Source organism: Culex quinquefasciatus, chromosome 2 (assembly GCF_015732765.1).
Source record: "Culex quinquefasciatus strain JHB chromosome 2, VPISU_Cqui_1.0_pri_paternal, whole genome shotgun sequence".
Taxonomy (NCBI): Eukaryota; Metazoa; Arthropoda; class Insecta; order Diptera; family Culicidae; genus Culex; species Culex quinquefasciatus.
This window is the reverse complement of record NC_051862.1, coordinates 113,127,833-113,139,763: the sequence shown is the minus strand read 5'-3', so window position 1 is coordinate 113,139,763 and position 11,931 is coordinate 113,127,833. Positions and strand designations below refer to the sequence as shown.

Sequence of the window (11,931 nt, the reverse complement as noted above, 5' to 3'; positions counted from 1 at the left end):
GGCCTCCCCGCGGCGCTGGCCGGGATACTAGTAACCATTGGAGAGATCGGGTAACCAACCCCGGTGGGAACTATGGTAGTATGCTGACAGGGTAAGGGGGGCTCCACCCTCTTCGGAGGGTGTAGCTGTACCGTTAAGCTTCGAGACAAAAGCCCCCGTTACGGTGTCGAGAGAAAACCGCAGCTGGGTCCCGGAAGCTGCAAGGTGGCTGCCAAACCCCGAGACTAGGTATTCGCAGCCCTGGTTAGGCGGCATACCGAAGCGAAACACCAACTCAGAAAAACGAAAGAAGAAATTCAGGACGGATTAATCGGCATCAGACCAGGCGATGTAAAAAGGACAACGATTGGAAACTCGGTACTTGGAACGTTCGAACTCTCCAAGATCCTGCACGTGCTGGCCTTCTTGCCCGGGAGCTGCACAAGCTGAACGTGCATGTGGCCGCCATCCAGGAAGTTCGATGGCCCGGTCATGGAGAGCGAGAATTCACGGCGGTGGACCCCATCGCCAACACCTCTTTCAAGTACCACATCTACTACAGTGGCGGCGAAAAGGCGATGCACGGAGTCGGTTTCGTAGTGATTGGGGATCAGAAGAACCGAGTCATCAAGTGGAAGGTGGTGAATGACCGGATCTGCGTGTTGAGAATAAAGGGCAAATTCTTCAACTACAGCCTGATCAACATCTACGCGCCGTCGAACGACAAGCCCGATGACGATAAAGACGCTTTCTACGAGCGTCTCGACAAGACCTATGGAGAGTGCCCAAGACACGACGTGAAGATAGTCATCGGAGACGCAAACGCGCAGGTCGGAAGGAAGCCTTCTTCCATCCTGTCATCGGCAAGGAGAGCCTTCATCCTCGCACGAATGACAACGGCCTCCGTTTGGTCAATTTCGCCGCAGCCAGAGGAATGGCTATCTGTAGCACCTTCTTTGCGCGCATGAACATTCGGAAGCACACCTGGCGCCACCCGAATGGCGAATCGTGCACACAAATCGATCACGTTTTGGTGGACGTGATGGACGTCCGATCGTACAGAGGACCGAACATCGACTCTGATCACTTCCTGGTAACGTGCAAGATCCGAGCTAGGCTGTCGAACGTGTTGACCCCGCGGACTGCGAGGATAGTGCGGTTGAACGTCCAGCGCCTCGCGAGCAGCGACGTTGCTGCGGAGTACAGTCGGAAGCTCGACGAGCGGATCAACGAGGACGCGCCTACGGGTAACCTGGACGAGCAATGGGGAGCCCTCCAGAGCATCGTCAACACAACGGCTACCGAAGTGATCGGCACGACCAGAGGACGCAAACCCAAAGGGTGGTTCGATGCGGAGTGCCAGCGAGTGACGGACGAGAAGAACGAGGCCAGGAAGCGTATGCTGGTGAAGGGTACGCACCGAAACTGTGAGCGATACAGCGAGCTGCGATGAGCTGAGAAACGAACCCACCGCCGAAAAGAACGGGAGTACGACGAGAGAGTACTTGCCGAAGCTCAAGCACAATACAACGCGAACGATAAGCGGAGGTTTTATGCAACTGTCAACGGTGTAAGAAAGAAAGCGACGCCTTCCCCTGTTATTTGCAACGACAGGGAAGGTAACCTGTTGACAGATAAGACAGCGGTAGCGGCCAGGTGGAAGGAGCACTTTCAACAGCTGTTGAACGGTGAGATGCGAGAGGGAGTCGTCGAGGACAGGATGAACGTTGAGGATGATGGAATAGCTGTGAACCCGCCTACGTTGGAGGACGTGGAAAAAGCCGTAAAGGAGCTCAAGAACGCGAAATCCGCGGGAAAGGACGGACTTCCGGCCGAACTTTTCAAGCACGGGAGCGCGCGGATGATCGAGATTCTGCACCAAATCGTCTAGCGAATTTGGTGCGAAGAGCAGCTTCCGACCGACTGGTTAGACAGGTTCATCACCCCAATCTACAAGAAAGGGCAAAGACTCGATTGTGCCAACTATCGAGGCATCACAATCCTCAACTCAGCGTACAAAGTACTATCCCGAATCCTGTGGAGCAAGCTGAGACCGTTGACTTCGGTCAACCTTTGTCGGGGAATACCAGTGCGGTTTTCGAGCGGGTCGGTCAACGACGGACCAGATGTTCACTCTGCGACAAATCCTCGACAAGTTCCGGGAGTACAACCTGCAAACACACCATTTGTTCATCGACTTCAAGGCGGCGTACGATTCAGTCAAAAGAAACGAACTTTGGAAAATTATGCTAGAACACGGTTTTCCGGCGAAGCTAATAAGACTGATTCGTGCAACGCTCGACGGAGCAAAATCAAGCGTGCGAATAGCTAACGAGACATCAGAAGCTTTCGTTACGTTGGATGGATTGAAGCAGGGCGATGCTCTCTCGAACTTATTGTTCATCATAGCGTTGGAGGGTGCTGCTCGAAGCGCAGGCGTGCAAAGAAACGGAACACTCATCACTAAATCGCACATGCTGCTTGGATACGCTGACGACATCGACATCATTGGTATCGACCGTCGTTCAGTGGAGGAGGCGTTCGTCCCTTTCAAGCGGGAAGCTGCGAAGATCGGACTGACCATTAACACTGCCAAGACCAAGTATCTGGTTGCTGGCAGAGCGCGTGGCAGTGCAGGTGAAGGTGTTTCGGAGGTGGAAATAGATGGAGAAAGATATGAGGTGGTGGATGAATTTGTATATCTTGGTACATTCGTGACGTGCGACAACGATGTGAGCTGCGAAGTGAAACGGCGGATTAGTGCTGCAAACAGGGCCTTCTACGGTCTTCGTTGCCAGCTAAGGTCCCGCAGCCTAAGGACGCCTACGAAAATTACGCTGTACAGGACCTTGATACTCCCTGTAGCTCTTTACGGTCACGAGTCGTGGACGCTAAAGGAGGCTGACCAGAGAGCACTTGGGGTCTTTGAGCGGAGAATCCTGCGTTCTATCTTCGGCGGCAAGCAAGTAGGAGACCGGTGGCGCAGGCGCATGAATTTCGAGTTGTACCAAGACTACAAACATGCTGATATCGTAAAAGTCATCAAGCACGACAGGCTAAAGTGGGCTGGACATGTAGCCAGAATGTCGGACGAGCGGGCGGCTAAAACGATATTCAGCAGCGAACCTGAACGCGGTCGTCGGCTTCGTGGAAGGCCTCGTACGCGTTGGCTGTGTGCAGTCGACGAAGATGTAAGAGCGGCCAACATTGTAGGCGACTGGAGACGAGCGGCCCAAGATCGAGCATCCTGGAAATCTTCGATTAGTTCAGTGTTGGGTCGATATACCTGTTGCTGATAAAGTAAAGTAAGTAAGTACGAAAGTAAAATCAACAATTTTAATTGTTAAAATTTCTGGGCACAGTCTCTCCGTGCAGTCACGACGTTTTCCATACGCGACGCAGATTAACAATATGCCAACATACCACAACGACGACGGCGAATTCACGCGAAATGACCGAAACAATCGTCGTGACATGTTAATAAAAAAAAACAATTCCGCGGCCCGATCCGTCCATTCCGGAACTAATTGATGGATTATGATCTAAAATATCGTGAGACGGCTCTTTCGATTATTGATTTTTAGAATAAAACTCACAAAATAAATCAATTTTCGTAGTTCCTAGACAACTGTTGACAAAATTCTGGCACTACTGTGCCACAACCAAAACAAGCACTAATATTTCCGAAAAAGAGTGAGAGAGGTGAGCGTCATGAGCGTGAGAACCTGTACGTGCCCATGCAGCAAAACTGACGTTCAACCTTAATTTGACAAGCAAAGCAGTATGTTATGACAGTTGTTGCCAACCCACCGGAGTTCGCATATGTGGACTTTGTACACAGTTTGTAAGGGCACTTGTAGAGGGTGACGAGCGGGAATTCCCGGGATAAAATCCCGGGAAATCGACCATTTTTGGACCTCTCGATTCCCGGGAAATTCGTTCGAAACTCCCGGAAAATTTTGAACATATAAATAACAAAGCAAAATTATATAAACTAATCAGAAAATTATTTAAAGAATTCTAAATTGTATCGAACATTGTATGTGAAATGTTCGATGTTCAAGTTCTTCTCTAATCTTCTTATTCAGAAAGTGTAAAGCATGAGCATGAGCATGAGAGATCACCCATGGTTGCCCCTCCGTTGCTGAACAGAACCGTAATATCCTTTCAGCACTACTGATTATAGGCTTCGACGATCAGTGGTGTTTCTCTTATCAACAGCATGTATGAATGCGCTGAAAAGATAAAACACCATGATTGCTAAAGCTAGATCAGTTGCGAATAGGTAAAAGTCATTGGCCACCAACGGCGCCCACCATGTCAGTTTGTAGACCTCGATTTTAAGTGACGGGAATGTTAGTTAGCGCAGGTTGCTACTAGGGCAGCTGATTTACTCTGTGCTTACACCCCACAAGCGCCAAGAACCTATAAATTTGTTAGTAGGATAGGGTGCTTGGTCAGGATTCATCATAGAAGATGATGATGCGACCTAAAATCATAGTGTTTGTTGAAAGTTTTTATATTTTAACAATCGGATGCTGCGGATGAGACATTTCCCGTTTAACTGTTGTTAAATTTTAAATGAAATGGTTTCATCTTAGACAGCCGGCTGTGGAAAGATAAAGCCAAATAATGTTTATTTATAGAATGAGGTGTTAAACGCAATGCTGCAATGATAGCGTAGTCTGATTTTTAATCATACATATAACCATTAAATTCATAAATTTGTTACGGAAACGACGCTACGAACTCAACCATCAAGTGCCTTCCGATCTAGATGAGGTATTGATTATCGTTGCCTCTCGAGCTACGATGCTATGGAGAGGGCTTAACACACAAACAACCGACGTCGAGCCCTCCGAGCTACGGAGCTATGGGAAGGTCTTTTCAACACAAAAAAAGACTCCACCACAACGTTCTTGATGAATCAAAATATTATTTTACGCGATAAAACTAACGAACTCAACCGTCAAATCGCCTTCCAACCAGCGATGATGAAGGAAGGACACTTTGCACACAAACACAACCACCCGCTTGCACTGACGGAACATTACACACAAAAGAGACGAAAATTATCGCGAAAAAAAAACAGGACTGCGCGTCCCCAGAAGCACTGAACATATGACGGCATTATTAAATTATACTGACCAATCACCCCATGCACACAAACAGCGACACAAAAGAGACTAAAATTATCACGAAAAAGCAGGACTGCGCGTCCCCAGAAGCACTGATCTTATCTAATCTTCTTATTCAGAAAGTGTAAATTTTAAATTCCAATAATTATAACTGAAAGAAGCCAAAAAAAATGTGGTCCACAAATTTACCTTAAAGTTTACTTAGCTGTTTCTTCCCAGATATAAAATCTAATTTCTTTGAAATATATTTTTATTTAATTTTTTTTAAAGGGGAAAGCTTTTTCTCAAGCATAGCAATCCTCATAGTCTGTTTTTTTAGACCCTAAGTTAATTTGGCTGTTTAATGATAATTTTCATTTTTGGTGTAAATAAGTCATATTGTGTTTCACGTCAACCACAATTTTAAAATCTAGAGATTTTTAAAGGGTCCTTTAAGCTTTTGTCTTTTTTAATTCCTTTTCAAAAAAAAAAACTCTAGGATTATATTTTAGGGGAAAAAACTCTGGCGATCTTTGTAAAGTTAATGTCCGCCATTTGTGATCATTCAGGTTTTCCGGATAACTGTAAATTTTTCTTCAATGAATATGTATAATTGACATTAAAAAGGAAAAAAATGTTGTTTAAGTCGTTATTTATCATATTGCAAAAATCTCGATACAGGGAAATTATATATAATTTGTAAACATGTTAAACTAAAATTTTGAGTCTCGAAAAGCTCAAGAAACGATCTTGTATTTGCAGATTCAGAAAAAAAAATCAAAAGGTACATATAGTTCCTCCAAATAATAAGGATACTTAAATAACGTTTCATAGAATAAGTATGAAAACATTGTAAGTAATTTCATTTAAAAAAAAAAACAAATTTATTGCTTTTCCTTTTAAATTATTGCCACTATTGGTATAGTTAAAAACACTCCCGCGTCCCGGGAATTCCCGGGAAATGACCAAATTCAACTCTCGATTCCCGGGAAATTGAAAATCTCGAGAATCGTCACCCTCTAGGCACTTGTAAGAAAGGCGAAAACACGCGACTTCCCGAAGGTTAAGCGGTATACGCACTTCGGAAGGAATCGGTCAAGAAAAATTTGAAGTAAGCAAGTCAGAGAGGGTAAAGAAAAGCCCCAAGAAATCGTTCCCTCTCCTTTGTTCTGCTGTTCGTACAGCTGTTTCTTGACCCCTTTCATTCCGATCAGCGTACTAGCCTTTAATGAGCAACTCAGTCAGCAATTGGAATGCCTACCAATTCCTTCTTCTAGTTTCCTTCTAGAACACTTTGGTGAGGATGCTGTATCCCATCAGCGTTCGCCCTCCCCAAAATGTTTACCCTCCCCATACAAATGACATCGGGCGAATCTCCTGGGGAGAAAACGCCATTTATATATCGAACCCCAAGCAACAAAAATCTTACCAGACAAGCACCGAAAATAATGATCAACTTCAATATTTCACTCAAACTTCATCCAGAAGGTTTTAGATACCCTTGTATTTTTTTATGACCTTTTAAATTTTCTTTTAACGTTTCAAGTCATTTATTATTTTTCCTTCCTTGTTTCCTGAAAATCTGAAAACCGTAATCGTATTATTTGGGCACCTACCTTCACCTCCATATTCGGAGTAATCCCTCTATTTTTTTTTTCCTTTTTTTAATTTTTTACACATGCTTGAAAAGTGGTCGTCTTAATGCTTATTTTTAATTATAAATGATTTATACATCTTTCTACTATTTCACCATCATCTGTACATTTGTTTAACAAATTCTTCTTGACACATATCAATTTTGCTGAAAACCTAAAGATTTTGTTAACCCAAAAAGATGCCCCTTTACCCTTTTAGCATTACGACTGAGTAAACTCCAGATTTATTTGTAGTTCTTCTATTTATCGTGTTGTAATATGACACCCCACATACCAAGTCGGGACCGTGGTGTAGAGGTAAGCGTGGTTGCCTCTCACTCAGTCGGCCTGGGTTCGATCCCAGACGGTCCCGGTGGCATTTTTCGAGACGAGATTTGCCTGAACACGCTTTCCGTCGGACGGGGAAGTAAATGTTGGCCCCGGTCTTACCTCATTCCTGATATGAGCAACTCTCTACGAAATCGGCCGATTTCGACCAGAGGACGCAAACCCAAAGGGTGGTTCGATGCGGAGTGCCAGCGAGTGACGGACGAGAAGAACGAGGCCAGGAAGCGTATGCTCGTTAAGGGTACGCGCCGAAACTGTGAGCGATACAGTGAGTTGCGAAGAGCAGAGAAACGAATCCACCGCCGAAAAGAACGGGAGTACGACGAAACGGTACTTGCCGAAGCGGAAGCACAGTACAACGCGAACGATAAGCGGAGGTTTTACGCGACTGTCAACGGTGTAAGAAGGAAAACCACGCCTTCCCTGTGATGTGCAACGACACGGAAGGCAACCTGTTGACAGACAAGACTGCGGTGGCGGCTAGGTGGAAGGAGCACTTCCAGCAGCTGTTGAACGGTGAGGCACGAGAGGGAATCGTCGAGGACAGGATACACGTTGAGGAAGATGGAAAAGCTGTGGACCCGCCTACGTTGGAGGAAGTAGCTAAGGCTGTTGAAGAGCTCAAGAACGGGAAATCCGCAGGAAAGGACGGACTTCCGGCCGAACTTTTCAAGCACGGGAGTACGCGGATGACCGAGATTCTGCACCAAATCATCCTACGCATTTGGTGCGAAGAACAGCTTCCGACCGACTGGTTAGACGGGCTCGTCACCCCAATCTACAAGAAAGGGCAAAGACTCGATTGTGCCAACTATCGAGGCATCACAATCCTCAACGCAGCGTACAAAGTACTCTCCCGCATCCTGTGGAGCAAGCTGAGACCGATGACCGAGACCTTTGTCGGCGAATACCAGTGCGGTTTTCGAGCGGGTCGGTCAACGACGGACCAGATGTTCACTCTGCGACAAATCCTCGACAATTTCCGGGAGTACAACCTGCAAACACACCATTTGTTCATCGACTTCAAGGCGGCGTACGATTCGGTCAAAAGAAACGAACTTTGGAAGATTATGGTAGAACACGGCTTTCCGGCGAAGCTTATAAGATTGATTCGTGCAACGCTCGACGGAGCAAAATCAAGCGTGCGAATAGCCAACGAGACATCTGAAGCTTTCGTTACGTTGGATGGATTGAAGCAGGGCGATGCTCTCTCGAACTTACTGTTCATCATAGCGTTGGAGGGTGCTGCGCGAAGCGCAGGCGTGCAAAGAAACGGAACACTCATCACTAAATCGCACATGCTGCTTGGATACGCTGACGACATCGACATCATTGGTATCGACCGTCGTTCAGTGGAGGAGGCGTTCGTCCCTTTCAAGCGGGAAGCTGCGAAGATCGGACTGACCATCAACACTGCCAAGACCAAGTATCTGGTCGCTGGCAGAGCGCGTGGCAGTGCAGGTGATGGTGCTTCGGAGGTGGAAATAGATGGAGAAAGATATGAGGTGGTGGATGAATTTGTATATCTTGGTACACTCGTGACGTGCGACAACGATGTGAGCTGCGAAGTGAAACGGCGGATTAGTGCTGCAAACAGGGCCTTCTACGGTCTTCGTAGCCAGCTAAGGTCCCGCAGCCTAAGGACGCCTACGAAAATCACGCTGTACAGGACCTTGATACTCCCTGTAGCTCTTTACGGTCACGAGTCGTGGACGCTAAAGGAGGCTGACCAGAGAGCACTTGGGGTCTTCGAGCGGAGAATCCTGCGTTCTATCTTCGGCGGCAAGCAAGTAGGAGACCGGTGGCGCAGGCGCATGAACTTCGAGCTGTACCAAGACTACAAACATGCTGATATCGTAAAAGTCATCAAGCACGACAGGCTAAAGTGGGCTGGACATGTAGCCAGAATGTCGGACGAGCGGGCGGCTAAAACGATATTCAGCAGCGAACCTGGACGGGGTCGTCGGCTTCGTGGAAGGCCTCGTACGCGTTGGCTGTGTGCAGTCGACGAAGATGCAAGAGCGGCCAACATTGTGGGCGACTGGAGACGAGCGGCCCAAGATCGAGCATCCTGGAAATCTTCGATTAGTTCAGCGTTGGGTCGATAGACCTGTTGCTGATAAAGTAAAGAAAAGTAAGTATTTTTGTATTTGACTTAAACTTTGTGGGGGCCTTCCCTATGACCACATAAGCTATTTTGCGTCATTGGTTCATCCATACAAGTCTCCATACAATTTTGGCTGCTGTCCATACAAAAATGGTATGTAAATATTCAAACAGCTGTAACTTTTGAGTGAATTTTCTGATCAACTTGGTGTCTTCGGCAAAGTTGTAGGTATTGTTGAGGACTTTTGAGAAAAAATAGGTACACGGAAAAAAACTTTAATGTCTCTTAGACAATTTTATAGCAAATTGTCTGAACTTTTCAAAAAAATATTTTTAGACATGGTCACTTATGGTCACTATTTTTAAATATTGAAAAACTGCAAATATTTCGCTAAAATCAAACTTTCGGTGGCTATATCTTGAAAACGGAGCCCTTTATCAAAAAATCTGTAAAGTACTTTTCGATTGCAAATTCAATTTTGCATTAAAAAATAATGTCAAACTTGTTTTTGCATAAAACTTCGATTTTTTCCAAAAATCACTAAATCACACTGGGCGGAAGATTTTTTGACCATGTTTCTCTATGGCTCAAAAGTTGCGGATTTTTGTCCCCTAAAACATATCAAAAAATCTCGAAAATCAAAAAATACGTATTTTGAGAAATTGAGTTAGTGAAAAAAAAGTTGATAAACAAATCTGCAATTTTTTTTTCCGTGTACCTATTTTTTTCTCAAAAGTCCTCAACAATACCTACAACTTTGCCGAAGACACCAAATTGATCAGAAAATTCACTCAAAAGTTACAGCTGTTTGAATATTTACATACCATTTTTGTATGGACAACAGCCAAAATTGTATGGAGACTTGTATGGATGAACCAATCACACAAAATAGCTTATTTGGTCATAGGGAAGGCCCCCACAAAGTTAGAGCCAAATAAAAAAATACAAATAAAATCCATTTCCGGTTTTGGTAGAGAATTGCTCATATCCCAATTCTTTTATTAGTATGTGTAGTTCGAGTTATGGTTTGATTATTGTCTTTTTATGTCCATCGTTCGTATAATCTCATGTTTATTTTATTTTATTTTTTTTCTTATCACTTGAATAACCCTTTCTTCAAATCCAGGTGCTGTAAATATTATATTCATAACTAAAAAAGAAACATTAATACATTCACACACAAATTAGCCAAGATCAATGTACAGTATCCTAAGCTGGCGCTCGTATTTGCCCTTTCCGAATTGGTAAAGGGCAGTCTCAAGCTCTCCGACCATCCCACTTTTCGATGGGTTCGGGGTCCCAGCCATGCGGAGGGACATACGATTTTGGGCAATATGGGTATCAATATTCATGGTTTTTGATATTGGTAATGAAAATGGTAATTTCGAAAAGAAGTCGCCACAACCTGGAGTGGCCGGTGCACTAAAGGAAAGTTTTCCCGGGGAGACATTTATTGAACCAACAAGTTTTGGCAATATGGGTATCACAACTGTTGGTTTTCAATACTGGCCATTTCAAAAAAGATGGCCACAATCTGGAAAAGCCGCTACCTCACGACTCAGATTCATGATTTAAATTAGATTTAGATTTGCATTGGAGTAATTTCCATGACTTTTTACTCGGTACATCTTATTTCAACATTACATTGAGTGAGTTTACATAATAAACAGTAATTACGTGCTGTGTAAGTTTACATACAAACAGACCCCTCACCAGCGAAAGCTCTCGCTCTTCTGATTTGACATTAACTACAGGAACAACGGAAACTGAAACGAACCGTTCTGCCGCACACTATTGCAAACATTCCAAACATGTTGAATCATCCGAACTGGAAGTAACGGCACGCCGCTCTGATAGATTTTGTGCATTCTGGGTCAGTTCCAGTGCGACGACCTCGATTCCGAGGGAAGCAGTGGCGACGGGAGTGACAGAAGAGGTGGCAAATCCGGCAAAACGAAACGTAACCTGCAGACGCAGGCGGAAAATCTCAAACGTTCCGAGATGCAAGCGATCCTGCAAGATGTTGCCAAATGCAAGTCGAGTCAGCATCATTGCGAAACCGCGTCATCTTACAGCTCAATGCGAGGGGCGGGACAGTAGTAAAAAATTAAATAAATTAATTAACTGCCAAAATTAACAAATTAACGAGGAATTAACTTTTGTTTACGATCAAAACATAGCCACCTCTTTTTACACCACATTGGTTTGACCTCGGGTTTGACAGTCTGACTGTTTTTGTTGTGTTGTAGAAACTGTTTGTTGCCAAGATCGTGCGGTGCTGGGGAACCTTGTAGGGAACCATGCCGAGAACCATACAATTCTAGAAGGCGGACCATTCGGAGGACCCAGATTCACAACTAAATCGTCCTGTGTTGGTGCTCTGGCCGCGCAGCAAGCGGCTTGCCAGAAGCGGTTTACATTGACGTTTCGTCGACACCACCGTCAAATCCGCATCGTCCACTAACTCCCGGAAAACCGCCGTGACCGGTACGATCCTTAGCCCATCAACGGACAAACCAAGCTGCAGCCGTAACGAGTGGTCTCCGATCACGAATCCAAGGCTTCTGTTTTTCAACAACAGCGAGTGCGGTCGGATCCGGGATAAAATCTCGAAACGGGTGGCCAAGTGCAACAGCAACATCGGCGGAGGAGGCGTGGGTGAATTAGTGAAAGTCGTGACGAGTGCCTTTCCGGTACTGGACATGAGAAAGGCCGGTTCAAATGTAAATGTAGGTTTTGGGTTATC

The 11,931-nt window shown here is 45.2% G+C and overlaps 1 protein-coding gene across 1 annotated transcript; it reads left to right on the top strand.

The window, feature by feature from the left end:
* Positions 1–943: 943 nt before the first annotated feature.
* On the top strand, positions 944–7,507 carry LOC119766262. Its single transcript, XM_038250702.1, has 2 exons — positions 944–1,323; positions 7,252–7,507. The coding sequence occupies exons 1-2, from the start codon at positions 944–946 to the stop codon at positions 7,505–7,507; spliced, it is 636 nt and encodes a 211-aa protein (XP_038106630.1).
* The last annotated feature ends 4,424 nt before the right edge of the window (positions 7,508–11,931 follow it).

Excerpts from the sequence above, each read along its gene's own strand:
- LOC119766262 (XM_038250702.1), top strand. The coding sequence starts at position 944 with ATGAACATTCGGAAGCACACCTGGCGCCACCCGAATGGCGAATCGTGC. Across the intron at positions 1,324-7,251 it reads GGACGCAAACCCAAAGGGTG|GTTCGATGCGGAGTGCCAGC; the intron begins GTTCGATGCGGA and ends ACCCAAAGGGTG.